General features: G+C 41.2%; 3 protein-coding genes across 4 annotated transcripts; 2 read left to right on the top strand and 1 right to left on the bottom strand.

Moving 5' to 3' along the window:
* On the top strand, nt 1–10,808 carry sympk (symplekin). Of its 2 annotated transcripts, none has more exons than XM_022741184.1 (27): nt 1–92; nt 441–561; nt 1,131–1,196; nt 1,494–1,547; nt 1,718–1,791; nt 1,897–2,023; nt 2,161–2,410; nt 2,517–2,687; nt 2,884–3,123; nt 3,243–3,394; nt 3,489–3,639; nt 4,232–4,454; nt 4,536–4,686; nt 4,797–5,032; nt 5,201–5,282; nt 5,371–5,484; nt 5,584–5,731; nt 6,024–6,184; nt 7,089–7,197; nt 7,351–7,451; nt 7,650–7,740; nt 7,914–8,015; nt 8,556–8,743; nt 8,889–9,065; nt 9,161–9,250; nt 9,555–9,734; nt 10,417–10,808. In XM_022741184.1, the coding sequence occupies exons 2-27, from the start codon at nt 499–501 to the stop codon at nt 10,582–10,584; spliced, it is 3,669 nt and encodes a 1,222-aa protein (XP_022596905.1). In that variant the 5' UTR covers nt 1–92; nt 441–498; the 3' UTR covers nt 10,585–10,808. The 2 variants fall into 2 exon arrangements, with proteins under 2 accessions (XP_022596905.1, XP_022596903.1); XM_022741182.1 differs by having other exon boundaries at nt 16–139.
* An 879-nt stretch (nt 10,809–11,687) lies between these two features.
* On the top strand, nt 11,688–14,005 carry LOC111218836. Its single transcript, XM_022741311.1, has 8 exons — nt 11,688–12,024; nt 12,406–12,495; nt 12,687–12,766; nt 12,875–12,990; nt 13,181–13,278; nt 13,468–13,536; nt 13,638–13,696; nt 13,819–14,005. The coding sequence occupies exons 1-8, from the start codon at nt 11,833–11,835 to the stop codon at nt 13,937–13,939; spliced, it is 825 nt and encodes a 274-aa protein (XP_022597032.1). The 5' UTR covers nt 11,688–11,832; the 3' UTR covers nt 13,940–14,005.
* Nucleotides 14,006–14,154: 149 nt separating this feature from the next.
* asnsd1 (asparagine synthetase domain containing 1) lies at nt 14,155–17,648 on the bottom strand. The gene is made up of 3 exons (XM_022741310.1): nt 16,234–17,648; nt 15,754–15,935; nt 14,155–14,418 (listed from the first exon to the last, which is right to left on the bottom strand). Exons 1-3 carry the CDS (start codon nt 17,626–17,628, stop codon nt 14,172–14,174), a joined length of 1,824 nt encoding a protein of 607 aa, XP_022597031.1. The 5' UTR covers nt 17,629–17,648; the 3' UTR covers nt 14,155–14,171.
* Between the last annotated feature and the right edge of the window lie 5,761 nt (nt 17,649–23,409).

The following is a 23,409-nucleotide window of genomic DNA, read 5'->3' on the forward strand; positions in this document are numbered from 1 at the left end:
ATTAAACATGGCCGCCTCCTTTATGGGCGACCAGAGTAAACGTAGTATTTTTTGACTACGTTTACACATCTACATTACTACGTTTGTTATAAGTAAGTTATTTGCTGCAGGTACGACGAAGTATCGAGCATCTTTAGCTGTAAGTAGCCGAGACAAATCTGTTAGTATAATGTCAAAACAGCTCGGGGTTAGCATTGCGGTTAGCATGGTGCTAGTGCGCCAGCTTGTTAGCTGTCACCAAGTGTTGGTTATTGAGACACTTAGCGTTAAAGGCTTGTTATCAACGTTTTATAACTAATGCATTTTACTGTGAAGTCGGTAGTATAATGTTGTGATTAGTAACACGCAGCACGACAACTCAAACCTCACGCTTGCTATCAAACTCGTGATCAATCTGGCGGGTTACAGTATTAATAACATTAGCGATTATATGTTCACAGTTTAGTCGCAGTTTTGCAGACCATGTTATCTACAAAGTGAGAGAAGCAGAGCATCATCATGGAGCTTTCTTCAGAGGAGGGGGAAACCTCCCATGTCATTGATATGACCACCAGTGAGAAGGTAACGTTATTCTGTTTACGTCTCTAATGCTGTGCTGTAGTGTATAATCCCTGCAACTTGTTCTGAGCCAGTTGTTGTTTGTTTCCTGTAAAACTATTTCATCCACTACAAGCTGTAATTAAATATTGTATAAAAGCACCTATAGCAATACCCCAAATACTGATATGACAGTAATGAGTCAGTCAACAATATTGCGATATAGGAGCTTTGTCAGGATCACACAGGCATGTTAATGTGTTACACTCAGATTTAGTAGTCTGCTTCATTTAGCTGATGCCCTGAGCCATTTAGCTACAAAAACTCACTTTCCTCACTAAAGGCCAGTTGACTTTACAATTAACCCCTGCAAATGGACAATGTCCACATTTGTTAATATGTCTGGTATTAGTATTGAGCAGCTAAACAGGCCTCAAAGAGAAAAACAGCTAAGCTATTATACTTTATACATAAACAATAATATAACCCTTTTGATTTGGGTTAGATGACACCAGGCCTTTCTTTTAATGTTATGACAATAAATTATATGTCCATATAAATAGAGGTTCATGAGGTTTTCTTTTCCCTTTCAGGTGGTGGAACTCCTGAATCAGGCTGCTCTGATACCCACAGATGAAAAGCTAACTGTGCTCAAACAGGTTTGTTTTCTGATCTCTTTCAATCAGAAGTATTAATAAGAAGCATTTTCATGATCATGCTCTTAAAGCCTAAACATCTGCATGAAATTAATGTATTTTCCCAAAATATACGTTTGAATATATATGTTTTCCAACATTCACTTGAATATTTTTACATTGCAATGTATTTCAATCTGTCCTGGGTGCATCCCTGCTCTATGCCTCAGTGTGTGCTGGGATATTATCCACATCACAACCATACAAAGGAGGAAGTCTATATAGGACAACCCTGAATCTGTGATTTCTTTTAATTTTCAGGTCCAGGAGCTTATCATCAACAAGGATCCCTCTCTTCTTGACAATTTCTTGGATGTAAGTCAAGCTCTGTGGAGCTTTCCTACCTTGTAGCTTATTGGTCATGTAATATACTGGTAAAGCATTCACCATATTCAATTTAAAATGCACAGTGTAGTTGATCTATATCAATCTGGTAAATTCAAGCTTTGATTCATCATTCTGCCACTGGTCTTTTCGTCCTGTAGGAGATGATTGCCTTTCAGACTGACAAGTCTATCGAAGTGAGAAAGTTTGTGATTGGCTTCATAGAGGAAGCATGGTGAGTTATTAGATAAGTTTACTGATCTCATGTTTGTAAATTTCATGTTCACGAAAGAAATTGTTGCAGCTTTCCCAATCTTTTACTGGTTTATGTCTTTTCCAGTAAACGAGACAATGAGCTCCTCCTCCGACTGATCGCTAACCTGAACATGTTGTTGAAGGATGAAAGTGTGAATGTGGTGAAGAAAGCCATCCTCACACTCACCCAGCTGTACAAAGTTACCCTGCAGGTTAATACAGTAACTCAGAGGAAATACTGTACATCTGATGTCTGTTTCTTTATAGGAATATGCAACAAAATCTAGTTAGTATTACCTCCATCTGTTGTCTTTTCACACCCTTTACTCTTCTGTCTCTTTCATGACAGTGGTTGGTTCGCGGCAAAACAGTATCAGAGATGCAGGAGGCATGCTGGGATTTGGTCACACAGATGAAAGGGGATGTTCTGGCTTTGCTGGATTCTGAAAATGATGGCGTGCGCACTCATGCCATCAAGTTCACAGAATCACTGATTATCACTCTGTCCCCGCGGACATCAGACTCTGACATCCCCAAACGACAGGAGGGCGACATCAGCCTGGATAAAGTTCCCAAAGACCACTCGTACATTCGATATGGTACAGATATTAAAATCCTTTCACAAGGAAAATTATATTAACGTGTGTTTTAATCCAGTCCACTAAAGCTCATCTTTGTCCTAACATCATCGTCATTTCTCAACAGATGTGTTGTGTGAGGAGGGAAAGTCTGCACTTGAGAAGCTGCTGAAGTTCATGGTCCACCCAGCCATTTCCAGCATCAACCTCACCACAGCACTGGGCTCACTGGCCACTATTGCTCGTCAGAGGCCGATGTTCATGTCAGAGGTGGTTCAGGCGTATGAGACGCTGCATGGTAAGTGTTTCTGAGCCACTGTTGTGTAAATCACAAATCACCATTTAAACTGTTTGTGTCAGTCTAATGTTGATTTAAAAAAAAAAAAAAAAGATAAATTCAGATTTCTTTTGTCAGTATCTTTTAATAGTTCAAATCATTGTGCTCAATACTTTATTTCACCTACAAAGTAATATATATGTCTTAACCTTTTTAGCAAACCTGCCGCCCACTCTGGCCAAGTCTCAGGTCAGCAGCGTGCGAAAGAATCTGAAGCTGCACCTGGTGGCCGTCCTCAAGCATCCCTGCAGCGTGGAGTTCCAGGGTCAAATCAGCACCCTGCTGCTGGACCTGGGGATGCCCCAGAGTGAAATAACCCGCTCTACACCTGCACTGCGTGAGCAGCGCAAACGCCCTCGCCACGAACAATACACAGAGGGAAAAAAGGTCAAGATGGGTGAGTAGTGATCACAGAGTCAAAGACGCTGTAATCGTAGTAATTAGATTGTGTTCGCTACACGTGTGTATATGTATCAGGATGATTCTGTTTGAGCGGTTTTTATGACATTTGTTCAGAGCCAGCCCTGATGGAAGATGATGAGGACAAGGAGGAGCCCGCCCCCCTCACGACCCCTAACCCAGCTGTTGTTCCAGTTGCACAGTCTGCCATTGACCTCACAGCTGAGTTCCTGCACCCACTGCTCAACCCCGAGAATGTAGCCAACCTGGTGAGCAGCGGTGGCCTGTTGTCCTGTTTGTTTCTCTCACTTAAAGCCCGACTGTGTGACGCTTCAGCTTACATGTCTCTGTGTCGTCGTTTAGGTGCTCATCAGCATGGTGTACCTACCTGACGTCATGCCAGCATCCTTCCAGGCCACATACACACCTGTGGAGTCAGCAGGCACTGATGCCCAAATCAAACATCTGGCCAGGCTGATGGCCACACAGATGACTGCAGCTGGGATTGGTCCAGGTTGGTAACAAAGACAAGCACCATGAAAGGGCCAAGAATTTAGTGCATTGAGTGTGGTTGTGTTTTTTTTTTTTATTTAGTTTTTTGACATATATAGTTTTTAAATTGCAGACAGGAAATTCAAGCTACACTGGTATATTTCCAATTCGATTAGGGCTGCAACTAACAATTATTTGCATTATTAGTTAATCTGATGGTTTTTCAGTTTCTCTACAAAATGTCAGAAAATAATCAAAAATGCCAGTGACACTTTCCCATTAGTTTATTGCAGTTATATCTATAGGAGTGTATACTACAGAAACTGAGCTGAAAGTTTAATTACTGGGAGTTTAAATATGTTTTTTGAATTATTATTATTATTATTATTTATGATTGCAAGTTAATTTTATTATTCAAAATGACCATCAGCTTTGTGAAAAGTGTAAAAGATCCTGCCTCATTACAAACACCATCTGTGTCACAGCTGAAAACCAAATTTGAAGGAATCTCGCCAAACATATATAGAATTGTGTGAAAAAGGAATGTTGGCCAAAATATCAACAAATATGCATTTCTTTACTTTCAATAATCATATCCGTCACACACACATTAGGACTTGAGCAGTGCAAAGCCCGAGAGGACGATGCAGGCAAAGAGGAGGGTAATGACGATGACTCTGGAGCTAAAGACCTGCTCATCAAGCGCAAAGTTCCAGCTGTGATGGTGGGCCAGGCGATCTCTGTGGTGGGAGGTTACGCAGAAAAGGCTCCAACCGCTGAGGCTCCCACCGCAGTCAAGAGGCTTCCTGAACCCATCCTTCCTACTGCACAAACCAAGTGAGTCCTGGCAGAAGTATTACAGGCTGCACCTTTGTATAAGTCACAGTTATTACCCTACATGACTATGTCCTTTTACAGGTTGACAGGGGCAAGTGGGAGGAAAAAAGTGTTCCGGTTGTCAGATGTTGTCCAGCCTTTATCAGACACACAGATTGAGACGTTAACCTCCAGAGCAGTCAAACGCATCCTGCATTCAGAGAAGGCGATCGCCCAAAGTGGCATGTCCCATGTACGCACTCAACCCATGCTCAATTTTTCATCGTCATATCAATTTTGAGAAGCACTTGAGGCAAAACAAGTGCCTGTTTTATAGTTAATCAGACTAAATCTGTGCTGCAGGTCCGAGTGAAGCTCCTCTCCAGGCTCGTGACGCAGTTTGAAGGGATGATGAAAGAAGACGTGCTGGAATTTATCCTAGATGACATCAGGACGAGGAGTGACCTGGCATTTTCTCTCCTCTACCAAGAGTACAACACTTACCTCAGCCAGCTGCCCTCCGGGCTGCTGGACAGCTACGACCACTGTCTCTTCACACTGCTGTCAGGCCTGCAGGAGAAACCAGAGCAGAGGGACGGGTGAGGAAGTATAATCATTATTCCCCTTTGTTTGCATTATTTTCCCGAGCTCTTATTTAAACATAAGGGTAATCATGGTTTACTGGTTTTGTCTTCTGTAATGACCGGAAATGGTAAAACACTTGTTTATTATGAGCCTACACTGAGTCACATTTGTTTTACTTTTAGACTTTTCACCAAACTGGTACTGGAGGCTCCCATTATAACAGAATCAGCTCTGGAAGTAATAAGGCGTTACTGTGAGGACGAGGTAAATGGCAGGTGAAAGACACAGGTTTCTTGTACAGTGTTAGCTCCTGACATGTCCACTCAGCTGTCTGTTGTAACCTTGGTTTCAGTCCCGGGTGTATTTGGGCATGACGACCCTGAAGGAGCTCATTGTCAAACGGCCATCGAGGCAGTTTCAGTATCTGCATGTACTTCTGGATCTCAGCTCACATGAAAAAGAAAAGGTGAAAATATTTTCTGTCCATATTCTGGTAATGTGCAGCTCACGTTTTCACAGTTTGTGTAGTTGTCATATTTTTCAACATGACGTGTTGTATTTTCAGGTGCGGACCACTGCCTTGGCTTTTCTGAAGCGCATGTATGAGAAAGACCAGCTCAGAGACTACATAGAGAAGTTTGCCCTGAACTACATGCAACTTCTGGTCCATCCCAACCCTCCATCTCTGCTCTTTGGAGCCGACAAAGACACAGGTTTGAGATAGTTGTGGATAATCTCAATATGAAGATGTATTTTTGTCGTTGTTTTTTTTTTTTTTATATATAAAATATAATATAAATCCTAAAGTAACTGTGTAACACCTGTAAGACACTAAACAACTTGAGTGAAGATGTGGTTAGATTATTATGTGTATTATGTGTTATAATTATTTTTCACACTTTTCATTCACTTTTTCGGCCTGAATTTTTCCTCCCGGCCAAATAAACAAGCATCTTGCCTGTTCTCAGTCCTGTAACCTCACAGTGTTTGTGTTTGTTGAGACAGAGGTGGCCGCCCCCTGGACGGAAGAGACGGTGAGACAGTGTCTGTTCCTCTACCTGTCCCTGCTTCCTCTCAACCACCGGCTGGTCCACGAGCTTGCTTCTGTCTACACTGAGGCCATCGCTGACATCAAGCGCAGTGTGCTCCGAGCAATAGAGCAGCCTGTAAGTCACCTCTCACTGTGTTAATCGTTCTCATTTTTTTTCTTCCTTGTATTGAGCTCAGATTGAAATTAATTGACAGTCTGGTTTGAGACAGGCAAGTCAGTTCATCAGTGTTTGTGAACACGAACAACTTATCAAGGAAAAAACAGAAACGATGTTTGAGTTCAGACCAAACACTTTCTGACAGAGGCTGTTCTTGTTCTAACGCCGTCACTGAGGACAGGGTGCTCGCCAGCTGTTTTATCCAACAGATGTTGCTGGTGAGCTTTCCAGCATTACATCTAAGTTTCCAACTGAGCTGCCCCAAATTCCCCAATGCTTTGGCCCAGTGGGGGGGGGGGTCATCTTAGGCCGGGCAGGCCGCCGGACTTGAAATACACTGACAGAAACCCTGGTGATGTTTACACTCAGCTGACACTAAATAATGTTAAGATAAGAAGCAAAGGCAGAAATTAACCCCAAAACACATGGTTGTGTGGTTATGAGCAGAGGGGTGTGTTCGTCTGCGGCCAGCACTTATGTTTTCCAGGAAAGTCTAGCATGACAAAATAAAGTGAGGGCAAAGTCTGGACTATATGTTTATCTATCTCTATGTGCATTTTTAACTGGTTTGCCAGAGAAGATAAATTAGAGCAAACAGTGCACAGTGCAACTTCAGATTAAAGAAAACAAAATAAAGTTATGTAAAGACAAACCTGACTCAAACCTGTCCTGTCATGTCCTGACCTATAGTGTAAAAACTGCTGTTTCCCTTGTTCATGAAAAGGTTAAATGAAGTCATCCTCCAGAGGAAGAAACTAACGTGTAAAAAAAAAAAAAAAAAATCATGTTAAATTAAAAAACACATCTCTTGAGCTGTGTTCATGTTGAATAGTATTGACACATTCTCTTATTGTTTCTGTAGATCCGTGGGATGGGGATGAACTCTCCTGAGCTGCTGCTTCTGGTTGAAAACTGTCCTAAAGGAGCAGAGACTTTAGTCACTCGCTGCCTGCACATTCTGACAGATAAAGGTAAAACAAAAAAATCAGATACACAACAATGTTGCACTTTTGAATGAGTTCACATGAAAACACCTAATCCTGATGCACAGTAGAGGAAGTCAAAAGAGAGGTGTTGATGTGAAAAAAAAAAAAAAAATGACAGACTTTCTTTCCTCCGTTCAGTACCTCCGTCTCCAGAGCTGGTGGAGAGAGTGCGAGACCTTTACCACAAACGAGTCCCAGATGTTCGTTTCCTAATCCCTGTCATTAACGGCCTAGAAAAGGTAATGTTCTCAAACTCATCTTAGTACTGTAGGAAAGGTATGTGCGATTTATTGGAGAGTGATTTAGAACAAGTTAGACTTCTGTAATATGTCTCTCAGCTGTCTTCTTACTCCCACTTAATCATAATGATTCCTCTCGTGGATTTTATTTTCCTTTTTTTTTCTCTCTCTCTCTCTCTCTCTCTCTCTCTCATGAAGAATGAAGTCATCCAGGCGCTGCCCAAGCTGATCAAACTCAACCCGATTGTAGTAAAGGAGGTGTTCAACCGTCTCTTGGGAACTCAGCACAGTAAGAGTCATTTACGTCTTTCACCGGTGGATGTCAGTTATAATTCTATCAAAGTAGTCTCCTCTCCTCGCGTTTCTTATTTCCCTATTTTCTGATATCTTATGTTACCTCTGCTTCTGTGGAAGATTCACTCAGGTGAAGGACGCTGATGTATTCTGACTGTTGTCTTTCAGGTGAGGGAAGTTCATCCGTGTCCCCTCTGACCCCAGGAGACCTGCTCATTGCCTTGCACAACATAGACTCCACCAAATGTGATATGAAGTCCATCATAAAAGGTCCGTGTTCAGTGCTCAAGCTGTTTATTGTTTGTTTGAGCAGCTTTATCAGTGTTGGTCAGTTGATGCTTCAGCGTGGTCACATTAAAAGTCTGGTCCTATGAGGCTAGAGTTTCACTAAAGCAACAACCACCAAGGGGACCTTGGAATACGCTTTGTGTGATGAGTGATGCTCTCATCACAAAATTTGCATTCTGATGATTTCAAGCAGGATACTGAATAACACTGCTGGCTTAAAGAAGTGTATGTAAATAATAAAGATCATTTCATGCCAACGCCGTTACTAGATGTGGACATAGACAGACAAGCCAGTCTAGCTCCACTGTTCAGTGCAGGTGAAAAATAATAAGTTGGCTTCAAATGGACCATTGTCATATTCTGTAAAAATGAATTTGGGCTTGTAATATAATCAGGTAAATAAAATTATTCTCGGCCGAGCACAGACAACCTTTACGCTATGATCAATACTTCATTGATCAGTCTGTGTTGAATACTGTATGTACCAGTTCATAAACAATATGCTGTGTGTCTTCACTGCAGCTACCAACCTGTGCTTTGGGGAGAAGAACGTCTACACGTCAGAGGTTTTGGCAGTGGTGATGCAGCAGCTGATGGAGCACAGCCCCCTCCCCATGCTGCTCATGCGTACCGTTATCCAGTCTCTCACCATGTACCCCCGACTGGGCGGCTTCGTCATGAACATCCTGTCCCGTCTCATTGTGAAGCAGGTCAGCACCAAACTCCAGACAATTAATCTGAGTTTCTGCACTGATGTCCATGACTTTTTGTTCTTTTTGTAATCTCTCCTCTAACAGAAAAACTCAGTAATCACCTTTTCTGCTGTATAACACTGGTTGTTATGCTCCTCTGCAGGTGTGGAAGTATCCTAAGGTGTGGGAGGGATTTGTAAAGTGCTGCCAGAGGACAAAGCCTCAGTCGTACAGTGTGCTCCTACAGCTGCCCCCCGCCCAACTGACAAGCGTGTTCGAACGCTGCCCAGAGATGAGGGAGCCTCTCCTACAGCATGTCCACTCCTTCACCCCTCATCAGGTGACAAGTTTTACTGACCCTTACTCACAGTCCAAAATTCTGTTTCCCTTGGGATTTACTTATTTACCAACTGCCTCTGTTTTTCTATGCAACAGCAAGCTCACATACCCGCCTCCATCATGACGGTGCTAGAAGCGAATAAAAAACAACAGCCGAAGCCTGCACAGCCTGTTGTGGAAAAAGAGGTAATGGATCAAGATGCTGTACGCACTTTCCTGTGACATAAATGTTATATGTCCTTCAGTGACAAATGTATCGAGTTTTTCTATTGCTATATACGTTAGCAACAGCTGTCAACTTACCAGGCTTGACAACAGCTTCAGTCATTGTTGCGTTTACAAGACAAGAGGTTAGAATACGCCCTCTACGTCTTCAGGGCAGATTGGACACAGTATAAGAGAAGAAGTGATAGAAATAGAGCAAAACTAACTAGAGACAGCTCTGAGTGAGTTTGTTTATAAATCTGTCCGCCTCTATTTTATCATACAGATTGAACCAATCACTGCTCCAGATGGGTCAGTTTCAGAGGAGGCTCCCACTGTGACACTGAAAGAACCAGAGATGCCAGTTCAGCACGACCCAGCCGTCACGAAAGATGATGAAGAACCAATGGAGCAAGAACAGTTGGATCCAGTGATACAGGAGGAAAGTGACAACACTGTCTCGCAGGTAAAATGAAGTTACTTGGAATCATACAACTGACCCATTGAACCTATAGACGTGGCCTAGTGGCAATTAAACCTCTAAAAACATGAGCTTGTTAGTGCAGCATATCATCTTTTCAACAAGAATGGACAATCAGAGCCATGTATCCACTGGTCACAGAAGTCTTGGGCTTTATTTTTATTCCTCCGTGCCGGCAGCAGTCGGAGCCAGAGGCATATTGTTTTCGGGTTGTCCGTCTATCCCTCGTGATGGAACTTCTTCAAATTTGGTAAAGATGTTCATCTAGACCCAAGGACAAATTGATTACATTACTTGGTGGCTAAAGTTCAAAGGTCAAGGTCAGATTGGAGGAGGCATACAACCATGAAGCAGTTATTCTAGTTTGCCTTTAATCTTATAGCCACAGTGAGAGAGAGAGAGAGAGAGAGAGAGAGGAAAGTCAGGGAGAGAGAGGGGATGACATGCAGCAAAGGGCCACAGGTCAGACTGTGACCCAGAACACTGCAGTTAGGATTAAGCCTTTGTGTATATATATCTATATACATATATATAGATATTTATACATATAACATCTCTGTGCCTCAGGAGGTATTTTAAATTGATTTTAAATTTAATTAAAACTGGAACGAAAACATTTTGCTGACTCCTGTAGATACCGTCTGAGCTCGTTTTTGCTTCTGCTCAGGTGGAGTTGGCAAGAGCAAGTGAAACACCATCACCTCAACCAGAACCAGCTGAGGAACCAATGGAGGTGTCTCAGCCTGGACCTTCAGACCCCCAGGAGCCGGAAAAAGATGCTGAAGCTGACATCACCGGACCTGAGGGTGGAAGTGGCAGCGAGGATGTGGAATAACTGCTCAAGAAACATGCACTCAAAATAAATGAACATTTCTGTCCTCTGTAAACAGTCCTCAGTTTTTTTTTTTCAGGATTTCTTGTCTAGAAAAATCTTACTTTTTGTATTGTAGAAAACATATTTTGAGGAAATAAATAAAAGGAAAATTTGTGTATGAAAGCATTCCATATGCCTTCATGTCATGATGAGTTGGCAAATAAATAAACAAAACACTGGTTTTCTATCTGTTTCAATTCCTTTCAGTTCCCTTTTTCACACTATGCCCCTTTGTTAGATCAAGAATAACTGTTTGGTGTTGAAAAGTGTGACCAGTTGTCAGCAGTGTGTATGCAGCATGTTAAATGTTGAAGAAAATCTCAAGGTTTAAAAATTTAAAAGTGCCAGACACCTACTGAATATTCCCAAGATATGGACGTGTGTAAGTTTGTAACAAAAGCAAAATGTGTAGTATTAAACAAATTAAAAAGTTGTGAAAGTGACTAAATAACTACTGAAACCATAGTGTACCACTGGTGTCTGTTATGCAGAGCTCCACTTACATACAATTTGATTGTCTTGATGAGAACTATACCATAAATAAGTTGTAAATTACAGAATGGACCGTTTTTATTTAGTTGTGTAGTCAGTTTGGTGGTAACTTTTCAAGCATTGGTTCTTGTGGTCTTAAACACTTTGTGTGAAAGGCAATTGTCACCTGTGAGTGTATGTATATTCTTTTAAAAAGTAATTCCTTACTATAAAGTGGCAGAGTAAGTTTGCACATGTGCAATTTTAATTTTGGGTTAATCTGTGGGTCACATTTATCATCAAATAACAATAGTTTTTCATTTTAATTACACTGGACCAATATCGATGTTATTCCACAACAGCAGGCCTACCTCTACTAAAATGCCTGGGCACCATTTTAAAATCCCTTGATAAATAGTTTTCACCACCAGTTCCTTTAATGTTTAATCCATTATGTTAATAATAATAATGTTAACCAATGCTTCTTTTTCTGTGAAATCACCGGAAGAAGTGCTACTTTTATTTTTGAAAATATCAACCGGAAGCGCTTTACAACCCGAAGCTAGTCTCACGTAACGAAAAATCTGGTGCTTGGTTGGATGAGTAGTCTCGCGAGAGCAGTCCAAACCTGCACCGTGGAATGTTTCTCAACTTCTCACTGTTCCTCTCCAACAGTTTACAACCGTTATAAGTAACAAACCTACCAGGTAACACGGCGCCTCTCCCGGTTCAGTTTAAATGAAAGCTGTAATTCTCGCCGCTGGGTACGGAACCAGGCTCCAGAGGGATGTGGTGGCCGACAGCAGCGGGAGGTTCGCTCACCTGGCTGGCACTGCCAAGCCGCTACTGCCGGTGGGACACTGTGCTTTGATATCCCATTGGGTCCATGCCCTGACCGCCTCTGACGCTGTGGACTCTATTTATGTTGTTGTAAGTAGTTAATGTAGTCAAATTTTGTTTTCAAATACATATTTAGTTCTTGTACCTTACTTATTTTTATTTTATACTGGGTTGTATTTTACTATATTATATTCTACTGCATTTCAGTGGGAAACAATGTACTTACAGTTATAGTTTCTAATAGCTTTTCATGTTAAGATTTGACTTCCAGAATAGAGTAGTTTTTCTAAGTGTTCTGTATTATACTTGTGTTTCAAATTAAGACCAGACCATTGTGTTTTTCTTAAAGCCAATACAATTGTTTTTTTGCATCAAGGACTAGGGCTGAAGTCAGTCAGATGTTCAGGTCTAACTGACCTGAGAATCAATCAATCCTGTACTTATCTCTTTCCACTGTTTTCCTGTCCACAGACTAACGCTCTTTACCATGCTGCATTTGAAGAGTGGGCTGCAGGTTTCACAGATGTCAAGATTCTCAGCGATCAGACAAGAAACAATGATGTAAATAAAGTTTTACAATTATTGTTTATCAGACGGTCATCACTACTTACGTGGCATGCTTTTGCCCTTAGAAAGCAGACTTTTCATACCATCCACTGACTCACTAACCTGAAGTTTCAAATCCCATAATATTAGCTCTATGTTTTTAAAGAATGAACCTGTAAATGAAGCTAATGTTGTCATTCCACCAGGAGCGTCTTGGTGCTGTGGCCTGCCTGCAGCTTGCAGTAAAGCACTTCAAGATAGCTGACCATGTTGTAGTTATTGGAGGGTATGTTTTTAAACTCATGGTATCAACACTACCATGCAGAGAAAGGTCTCACAGCTCAAAGTCCTGTTCCTGACAAACTAATACAACTCTCTCTCCAACCCTAAACAGTGATACACTCTTCAAAGAAGATTTTAGCCTCAGTAAAGTTAAAGAGAGGTTTTCCGACCTCAGAGCGAAGCATGAGGACAGCTGTCTAGTGCTCTCGTACCAGTGCAAAGATGAAGGTGAGTTTTACAGCATTTGCATGGCTTAGTGATGTGGATGAGGCACTTCCAGAACTATACATTTTGACTATGACATGACGAGTCACTGAGTAGCTTCGGTGCAGATGCTTGGTCTTAAATGTAACATTGTAAAAGCTGTTGGGGAAGTGGGTGAATCTCATCCTAGGATGTCATTCCTGTGTCTTTACAGAAACTCATAAATACGGGATACTGGAAGTAGACAATGATCTGTGTGTCCTCTGTATGAAGGAGAAACCTCTTCCTTCTGAGACAAAGTCAAGGAGAGCAGTAAGTTTACCATAAACACTAACCAGGGCCCATAAAAGACTATTTACAATGGCAAAAAAAAACTTGGTAGATAAAGAGACTGCTACAAAGATATGGTATTTTGATGTAACGCTCAACTTGTACAATGCATGTATTTATTTTTGACATTTTCAGGCAACAAGCAGCTAATACGTTTCGTTTGTATTTCAGTGTCCTTGTTTCTATATGTTTTCAAAGAAAAGCCTTCCTCTGCTGGATACCTTCCTTGAGGAAAAGAAGGTAAATTTAATTATCAAAAGTCGAACATTTGACATTAGAGTGAAAAGAGCAAATTGTCTGTTTTTAATTTCACTATTGTGCACACCTTTATATTTCCATAGGAAGCTCCTATTGAAGAGAAAGATGCCCCAGGAAACTTTGTGTCTTGGCTTATTCCAAGGTAATCAGTCAAGAATCTGGGTTTTACTCTCTAAAGTTATCCAAATAATTTACTAATCCTGCTTTGTGAGACAAACTAATTCACTTTTCTCAATAAATTACTTTTTTTTTGTTTGCTTTCAGGAAGCCAGTGTACGTTCATCAGATTTCTGGGCGTTTTGATGTTGGAAACCTGCCATCCTATATTGAATGTGACCTTTACTTCAGAGAAAAACTTCAAGATGTCAAGTCGTACATGGTGTAGAGGAAACAGAAATGGATAAAAACACCATATTTATTATGCCATGTAAAAAAAAAAAAAAAAAAAAAACTATCGAAAGCAAGCACAGAAAAACAAATCACCTGACGTGGAATCATGACCAAGAATCTGTAGCAGTAAATCATAAATCAAGAACTGTTGCTGTTAATATCAATTTTATAATGACTATTTTCTAATAAAATTGTTTCTTTGCTATTCGTTACCACCGATGATTTCTCTACCCGGTGAGGAGTCTTGTGCATTTGTCAGAGGCCTTTTCGTGGCTGTTCTCCATCTTTGCGATGCGGGAGCCAAACTGCATGGCTCTCTTAGGCAGGACTGCTGATGGGCCGAGGCCGAGCTGTTTGGCCGCCAGTCTCAGGAGGAGTTTCTCCCCGACACCACGAGGAAGTGACAGATCTGCCTTCTCCCACATGGGCAGAGAATTCAGGTAGCTCACCACGTCCTCGTCCAAGTAGGGAAACCTGCAGATGAAGAGTGAGGTCTGTCAGATTCTACGCTCTGAACAATGGTGGTGAATGGAGTTTCATCTGTGGTGCTAACAGCACTGATTAAAAAAATTACTACAAAAAAAGTTTTGCATAAACAACATCACTGTCAGTAATGTGTACAGAGACTATTTCTCTTGGAAAAATAATTAGATCCAGTTAAAACTGTTGCACGCTGCTGTTCACACACATTTTCAGTTCTGGCTGATTAGACTGCTGCTCAGGGTGAAGGTGGCCAGAACTGTGGTCACACTTTGTAATATTATACAGTAACAAAGGTGTAATTTGTCCCATGCGAGCAGATGCACAAAGCTACAGAGAAAGAGAGAGAGAGAGAGAGAGAAAGAGAGAGAGAGATAAATCAGCATCGCTATCACAACACCATGGGTGGACTGTGGGTGTGCACGGCCTTTAAATCCATACTGCTCATCTTACTTGGATAGAAACTAATATCAATAGATGTAATCACAGTAACTGATAACTAACTAGCTACTATACTCAGAGGAGAGTTGCTGACTTCTTCAGTATAAATAATGAAATATTTTATGTTCATATTTATGACAGGATGGAGCTGACCTCATACCTATTTTAGCTCATATATCAGAGTGAGGTGACTGGACTTTTTTTTTGTTTTGTTTTTTTTTTTTAAATCAGCATCGCTATCACGTGACAGCAGGAAAAGCACAGGTGTAATTAATAACATTAACGATGACGACCTGTTCCAGAGCCCTTACATTTACTTGCTGGTTCAATGGCATGTTGCCCTGGAAACCCATTGTTTATGTAATTACAGCTGTGTCTCTGCTGCTACGACAGGTCAAAGTGAATAGAATCTTGAGTAGAACAGCCATCACTGATGTTAGTGTTTTCCCTGCTGCAAAAAAGGCCAATTACCACCCTCTACTGAAAAAAAGGCACATATTTCACAAAGGAGGGATTTAACATGGGTACTTCATGACCAACAAGTGGCTAAACCACTCAGAGCTGGAATTAGTCAGTGTGTCAGTTTGAGCAGAACATTCCCTGTCTTAAGCCCAGTTTGAGGATTCTGCTTCCACCAAACCTGTTTTGTTTTTTTTCAAACTTAAAGCTACATGTCCAATATTAATGCTGAATTTATTAATTGGAAGAAAACAATTATTTCAAGTTAAAGGTACACTGTCAAGTTGACCAATAATGGTGATATAAAAAATACTATTTTTGTTGTTTAAAAGAATTAATTACCTTTTGAGTTATATGACTGTTGCACAGAGAAAATCTCTTCAGCTCTGGTAGCTATAAACTGGTGTTTGAAACAAGTTCTACACCCACCTAGCCTCCTTCCCGTGGTCTCCTATCACTCTGTCATCTCTGCCCAAATTCCTGGAGGAGATCCTGCCCAGCTCCATGGCTAGTTCCTGGATCAGTCCCTCATGTCCAGATGTCTTAAATCGGACTCTGTGTCTGGAGTAACCTGCCAGCTGCTCATCTGCTCCAATTCCTGTCAAAATCACCTGTAGTCATAAAGTAGCCGAACAGAAAAGCAGGTTAATGAGAACTGTGAAACATCTATTAATTACAATTATTTTTTGTTTCATTAACTGTACAAAAAATGCATTTGTGATTTATTGTTTTAAAAACAATTATACCCCCTCCCCTTAACTGCTGTTAACCCTTCAGCATTCACACTAGTGTAACAGCACAGGGGACAGTTACATCAAATCTCATCTATTGGTTGAAAAGTTAAACAGAGATCATAGAGCTTTGTTCCTGGAAAAGCTGAAAGTCCAAAGTCAGATGACTGTACCTCACCTTTGCTGGTGATGTGAAAGGCCTCTGGTCATTGTCCTCCATGATGAACCCCGTACCTCGTGCTGCAAACCACACTGCACATCCAATGCTGTCATCGAGCACTGTATCCAGTGGATGCACCAAATGACAAATGCGCCCCTGACGCATTTTGTGCAGCTCCTCCTGCGTCACATTGATTTCAACAAAATTCCATCTTCTCTCAGGATTCAAGTCTTGTAATTCCCTGAGACCTGCTTTTCCAGTAATTCTGTCTGGAACATCAAAGGGGCTGGATGTTGGGGAACGAGCTCCATCAGCCTCAGAATCTGTCGCTTTATTTTTGTTCTTTTTCTTTGTAGACTCTTTCTGCTTCTTTGGCTCCTGTAGTTTAAACGCGACATTGAGAAGGTCTATTGGCTGATGAGCAGGTATGTGACGGTCAGCCAGGGCAGCCAGAATCATAGAATCAATACCTCCCGAGAAAAGTATAGCAACACTAGCATGGTCATTATCAGGTGAAGTGTCTTGTTCGTCAAAAGGCAGAGACTGGACACGTCGCCTTACTGCTTCACTCAGAACATCAATGAGACAGTTCACCTCATCACCTTTCTCTTTGCTTGCGAGCAGCCGCTCCAGATCTTTGACAGATGAATGGGAGTTTGGATGTGTTTCTGTCTCATTTAATGGGATGGACATATTAAGAGGGCACACAGGTGAGGTGAGTACCAGTCCTGACTGGTTCATCACAGTAGTGCACCCACTGGGAACAGACTCCAATACAGTTTTACTGCAAGTAAAAATGTCATCATTTCCAGCATAAGCCCAAGGAAAAACCTCAAACGTCACAGTGCCGGCTTCTGCAACTGCTTTCAGGTCAATCCTGTACACACCAACAGCTGGGACTTCTTTCCAAGCAAACTGATCACTCTCAGAAGTGTGAGCTGCCACAGAGGTCAGGGTCAAGACCTCTGCATCAAATTTCCACAGCAAACTCCGCCTGCCAAAGAAGTCTCTGCCGAACCAGAGGTACTCTCCAGCCTTTTGGTAGTAAACAAACCCCCATGGCCCCCGTACTCTGGACAGGACAGTCAGAATCTCTGAGGGGCTGCTGCAGGACGACAGCAACTGAGAGACAACAGCAGTGTCGTTCTCCGCTGGCATCACTGGCAGACCTCCAAAAATCTCCCCATTCCACACCAGCAAGTTTCCAGCGTTGTCTTGAACCGGCTGAGGGGTAAAAAGACCTCTCATGTGCAGAACGTGGGCAGAGAACAAACACTGATAGCAGGGGTTTCTTCCTGTCACTGTCACATCTTGGCTCGAGTTGGGTCCTCTTCTCTTCAAATGTTCATAAATGGTTTTGTCCCACTTAAAGTGAGCAGGCGACAGATTCAACAGACAGAAGATGCCACACATTGTTGTGGTGAAGATCAGTCTTACATATCCTGCAGCTCCTTTTTCATATTATCCAATTCCTCTGGACACAGAAAATTTAATCCGTTACTTTCATCCACCGATGATGTTACATGATCAATATCTATGTGCGGCCTAATTTATTAATTAATAAGACATTTAGTTTATCCAGTAATATGATATGAATTCACTAAAGTTTGCAGCTTTCAACTTACTTTTGCATGACCCCAGTGTCTGACCTCTGTCTGCCAGGAAGAATATGTTACTGTTCTTCTGTTGGATGTAAACTTTCTAAAGAAATACATACAAAATGTCCATGATATATACAAAAATGCACATGTGGAAAAAGCTCAATGTTACACAATAATAATTTTCTTTAAAAGGTGCGTAAGAGTTTCCCATTCATGTTTACACGACTCTACTCACCCTGTTTTTCCTCAGGTTGGAGAGCTCGTCCACTACAACTTTCTGTTCCTTGATCTGGAATTTAACAACAAACAATTATTTAAGTGATTTGATGTAATGAAATTTACAGTCACAAAAAGTTGATAAGAGACCAACGGCCAGCTGGAAACAGAGCCTTGAGAGTCCGTGTATTTGTGCATTCATGTAAATATATCTTTTAAAGCCCCAACAGAGTTCAGATGTCACCCTTAAATTCACATTTGCTAACTTCCATGTTCAGCAGCTAATATTTGAGGCACAAACATTAGCCACCAGCTACATGTTTTGGTTAAACGATACCTTTTTGTTCATTTCCTCCTTCAGTGCAGACTGCCCTTCAATGTTATCGTCGTTATCCCGACTTTTAGAAGACATTTTGGTCAAAAAGTTCGGTTAATATTAAAGTTCTTGAAGCCAGTTTACCTCAGTGTAAACACATGTTTAACGTTAGCGTCAATGAAAGCACTTCTGGGTGCGGAGGTCTGTTCAGTCCTCACTCGACCGCCCCCTAGAGGGGGGCGGTAATACATTGTTTTTTACCACATTAGAGATTCTCCACTTAAAAACTAATTTCCACATATAAAATGTTGGTTTTCACTCCATTGAAAAGTCTGATTGAATCTATAATGTGCAAATGAACTAGAATAGACTATAGGATCTTGCATTGAGTTTTAGGTCCTTGTATAAGCTTTTAGCTTCCTTCCTCTCCTGCACAGGCTCTTGTTTGGATTCATGTATTTGGTACTGTACATGTAGGTGAAAGTGTGTTAGTGTATATGTGAGTTTTCATTGTGTACATATAGTATGTTTTTTTTTATAATGTGCAAGTAAATAAACAAATGTTTGCAGACATTTAGTTGTCTTATTTTCTTACTGTCTTACCTTTTAAATAATGGTTGAAAGTCAAAACTCAAAGTCAAATGTTCCAGTTCCACTTACAACCTTTCTGAAACATTACATTACGAGCCCACTTCCCTCATCACAGTGCCATTCACTTTTTTTCGCTTTCAGATCCAGTCAATAAAAGAAGTTGTTCCCAGAGCTGTTGTCCCCACATCCACAGCATTTATTAATTGATTTATATGCCTGCCTCATTCTGTTCTTTCCAATCCCTTTCCAATCCATTATCCTGCTTTCCCACAATACACTGGGTTAGGGGCTGGTACACCATGGACTGAGGTAGAAACGCACAGTCACAGTGAGAACACACAGTATCAAACTCCCAGGACTCTCCACTGTGAGGCAACAGTGCCAACCACTGAGTGACCATGATGCCATATGTAAAGTCTCCAGAAAATACAACTTGAATTCTGCCAGTCAGAACAAGTTCAGTCCTCGTGCTGCTGTTTCCACCTGGGTGGAAAATTGACTCAGATGATGAGAGAAATAAGGAAATCATAACACACACTCTCCTGGTCACAAGAGAATCACAAGAGAGGAACAAACATCTGGAAAGCGCTGTGGAGATATAGCCTACTTTAGTCCGTTCAAAACCCAAGGGTCCATTTAATGCATTGTGACACATACACCAACACCGTATCTGCGGTTTGCACTGACATTACTGCTTTGTCATTCTCTCCATTATAGGAGATATACAAAGTGCACCACTCAAAAAATATTAAAGTAAAACAACAGCAGGATGAAAACATGCTCACAATGCAATGCAATAAAGTGTAAAGGTGAGGCTAATTATAAGTACTGGATATATTGCTGGGTAGCTTGTGCATTTCCGCCTAGGGATCAATAACGTCTCATCTTATCTTATTTTAACCTATAATGATACATCATAACTTATTATCCATTACATTTTGTATTATTAATCTGAATCTGCAAAGTAACTAGTAACTGAAGTTATCAAATAGGTAGCAAGGTATAAAATGTACAACATTTTTCATTGATTTAAAGAGGAATTATATAAAGTAAGTATAGCTGTCAAGACATTTAGGCTCAAAACCACAAATGTCAACGTCATGGTGGCGCTAGAGGAAAAGTCAGAGCATCACCAAAGTCTGTAGGATTCATCCTCTTGGGACTATGAATGTCTGTATCAAAATTCATGGCAATCCATTTAACGGTTGTTGAGATGTTTCAGTCTTGACCTACAACAACAAACAGAGAACTGCAACCCATGACACTAACATGTTTAAAGCTGCTGAGTGATTGCAGAGCATTAATCACTCACTTCCTCATTCCAGATTCTCCCAGCTGGAGCATGCAGAAATTTAAACTAGCAATCTCTCAGGAAGAAATGCCACCTGCTGTCTTGGGATAATAAGGTTACAAAGCTTTTCTGAGATATTCTGATTCACTGGCCTGGCAGCAGTCAACTAGCAGTAAAGACAAATGACCCTGGATGACACAGATGTTGATCTTGCTCCAGCAGTTGGCCAAGCACCCTCTGAACTTGCAGTGTGATGGACAAACACACCTGTTAGAGGTCTAACGTTGGCTTGCTGCCCACTGAGCTGCAACATATTGATCTGAAACAGCTGTCAGATGTTTACTGTTTCATTCCCTGGAAACAAGGGCTGTCATTTGGGGAAAGGTGGCCCCGACAGTGACTTTTGATGTTTGGACTGTGGACCGAGAGGAGCTGTCAGGTCCTGGGCAATGGCAGATTTCCACAGAAAGAATACGACAACAACACTGTTATGTTCCAAAAAGGCTCGATTATAATCATTGTTTCTTGTTCTTTGGTCACACAGATGCTTGATAATCTTTCTATGTCCAGCGTCATGGGACTTTGGGCGACCTCAAGGGCCTAGACTCACTCATTCAAGCTCAGTTTCATTGAAATACCTGAACCAAGTGACTTGTTTCTTTAATACCTTTCAGCTCTCCTGTAACACAGTCTAGGAGCTCAGGACAAAAAAAAAAAAGCAGAAGCCCTGCATGAAAAATAGATGAATAATCTGATCCAGCCTCATGTCCATAGATCTTAAGGTGACATTTGACATCCTGCCTCCACCTTTACTCCTTTTTTCGCTGTGGCTTGTGAGTATCAGACAACCTAAGGCCACAGGAGGCAAGTCATTCTCATATTTTTGTCCTGGAAGTGTAAATTTAGCCCACGTAAACACAGCTTGTTGCTCACAGAGGCAGGTTGAAAGGAGATCCCGCACTGGGGCAGAATATACTTGTAGCTCACACGGCCACAAAATGACACAGCAGCCGTCCCACCGCTGATGACAGGTACTCTCTGAGTCTGGCTGACACACCGGCCCACTAATAGTGCGGCTGGTAATCTGTTTGTACCAGCTCAATGAATGCAGACTTTCAAACGCCTGAGAGCTCTCTGTGATCCTTGAATAGATCACAAAGGGTTAGAAGTGCCTATTGTCATCGCTCAGCTCAAAATATGTGCTTATGTTACTTGTTAGGGTCGGTTTTGTTTCCTTGTGCGATGACATGGCACAGAGAAGGTCTACCTGTTGCTCTGGGCCAAGTGGAAACTAATGCTTTGTACATTTTTTAACATCAGTGTATGTGAAAATAAAAAGAATTGGAGTAATTAGTAGCCTAACACACACATTAGCACATATACATAGTGCTACATGCTAAATTATTGTAATTATACTGCATGTAGATAATGACTGGATGGCCAGGAGAGGATCAAATATTGTAGGCTAAATACAGGATTGGATTAACCCACAAGGGGGATTATTCTGGCCCTGAGCTGTGGGCCCCCAGTACCCACCCATTCTCCTGTCCTTATGGATGTATTATGGATGACATTGTGGTTTTACGAGGTGGACTGTTTCTTGGTCAGGTGCCTCATGGCGATGGCACGTTGTTTTAAAACATTTTTTTTGTACTTATTAAAGAAATAAGATATAATGTGTTCATTAAATGCTGGTTTGTTATCTTTGGACTGTTTCCAAGTCTTCATGCTAAGCTAAGCTAACTGTCTCCTGGTGGTCGCTTCACATGTAACAGACAGACATGTGGTATCAGTCTTCTCGTTTAACTTAAATAAAGTGTTTTGTAAAATGTGATGCAAGAGCCGTCAGGTTCACTTAAGGTCCTGAATCTTAGAATATCTGCTAATAGTTCATACTAATAACTGGTCCACCCCTTGTAATGATATATATGAAAGAAAGGAAGTTACACCCTTCAGAATCCACTGGGGTTTGAAGTCAGTATGTTGTAACAGGGCTGATGGAAGTTTATTGGACGAACATGACCACAATGAAAATCTCTCAAAAAGAACGAGGAAGATCTTCAGCGCTCGCCATTCGGTTCGGGTGTTTGTTTGTGAGGGTCTTTGTGCTTTATGTGTGTATGATGGAGTTTGTTGTCGCACTTTAAACTATAAATCATATCGCTGTAGGGGTGACTTGAAAAAACTCTGTTGTCAAGCAGAGAGAGTTTATGAGTTATTGCAGCGGTGCAGTGTTGGGATATAAACAGGAACACATGTGCATCACAGCCTTCTGAAATAAAAGATGCAGCACACTACTGTCCTCTATGTGTTGGCATTATTCATGACACAGTAGTAAGCCAAGAACATCCCACTCGAGAACAGAGGTTTTAGTGGTGGCACACGACAACGGGGGTCCCACTCAGCTGATAAGAGCCTTTTATAGTCCACAGTACAATGTAAAGTTACAGGAAACATATTACCCATGCGCTCACTTTTTATGGAAGCGGCACAAGGAGCTCTCATCAATGCAACCTGTAATTACAGATGTGATTCTCTTCTGTTGACATAGGTGGACAAATGCAAGTCATCCAAATACATGCTTTCAACACAGTTGTTCTCTGTTCACCACAGAGCTTGATTGCAGCAAGCCTCTTGATAAACAGCTTCTCTGGGTCAAGGCAATAATGGCAGTTTGCCATGCCAAAATGTTCAAAATGTTGAATTTGTGTGTCATCACGTGCAGAGGCAAGTCGAGTTAATGTTTAACTTGTGCAGCTCTTTGCACTCATCAGTTGTTCTTCTTTGTACCGCCTAAGTATTCATTTCTCAAATCAAATTATTAGATCTGGAAACTGTGAGCTGTGACAGCATCTAAACCAATTCTCCATTTAAGGTTTTATTACTGTTATGACTGTTTTATTACTCAATAAGCTAAATTTTTACTGATAGTGGCCATAATGTAATTAGTGACACAGGTGTGGTGTAAATCTGACCTAATTAAATCTGCATCTCACTGAATAAAAAGCACCATATAGTGGTAAATGGCAACGTTTACTGTATTGCCTATATTTTCTTATAGTGAAAAGTACAAGTTTACACCACTCCATTTATTTAAGAGCTTCAGTTACTACATCAGAAAGACTGGGATTTCATGTACAAAACATTTCATAAGTTTCTAAGATATGATATAAGAGATG

The sequence above is a fragment of the Seriola dumerili genome, unplaced genomic scaffold (genome assembly GCF_002260705.1).
Source record: "Seriola dumerili isolate Sdu_G_001 unplaced genomic scaffold, Sdu_1.0 BDQW01000052.1, whole genome shotgun sequence".
In the NCBI taxonomy this organism is placed as follows: Eukaryota; Metazoa; Chordata; class Actinopteri; order Carangiformes; family Carangidae; genus Seriola; species Seriola dumerili.

Coding starts and splice junctions, on each gene's coding strand:
- sympk (XM_022741184.1), top strand. CDS start 499: ATGGAGCTTTCTTCAGAGGAGGGGGAAACCTCCCATGTCATTGATATG. Junction 1,197..1,493: donor AGCTAACTGTGCTCAAACAG/GTTTGTTTTCTG, acceptor TTTAATTTTCAG/GTCCAGGAGCTTATCATCAA. Junction 1,548..1,717: donor TTCTTGACAATTTCTTGGAT/GTAAGTCAAGCT, acceptor TTCGTCCTGTAG/GAGATGATTGCCTTTCAGAC.
- LOC111218836 (XM_022741311.1), top strand. CDS start 11,833: ATGAAAGCTGTAATTCTCGCCGCTGGGTACGGAACCAGGCTCCAGAGG. Junction 12,496..12,686: donor ATCAGACAAGAAACAATGAT/GTAAATAAAGTT, acceptor TCATTCCACCAG/GAGCGTCTTGGTGCTGTGGC. Junction 13,697..13,818: donor GTGTCTTGGCTTATTCCAAG/GTAATCAGTCAA, acceptor GTTTGCTTTCAG/GAAGCCAGTGTACGTTCATC.
- asnsd1 (XM_022741310.1), bottom strand. CDS start 17,628: ATGTGTGGCATCTTCTGTCTGTTGAATCTGTCGCCTGCTCACTTTAAG. Junction 15,936..16,233: donor CTTTCACATCACCAGCAAAG/GTGAGGTACAGT, acceptor TTATGACTACAG/GTGATTTTGACAGGAATTGG. Junction 14,419..15,753: donor GACCACGGGAAGGAGGCTAG/GTGGGTGTAGAA, acceptor CTTCATCTGCAG/GTTTCCCTACTTGGACGAGG.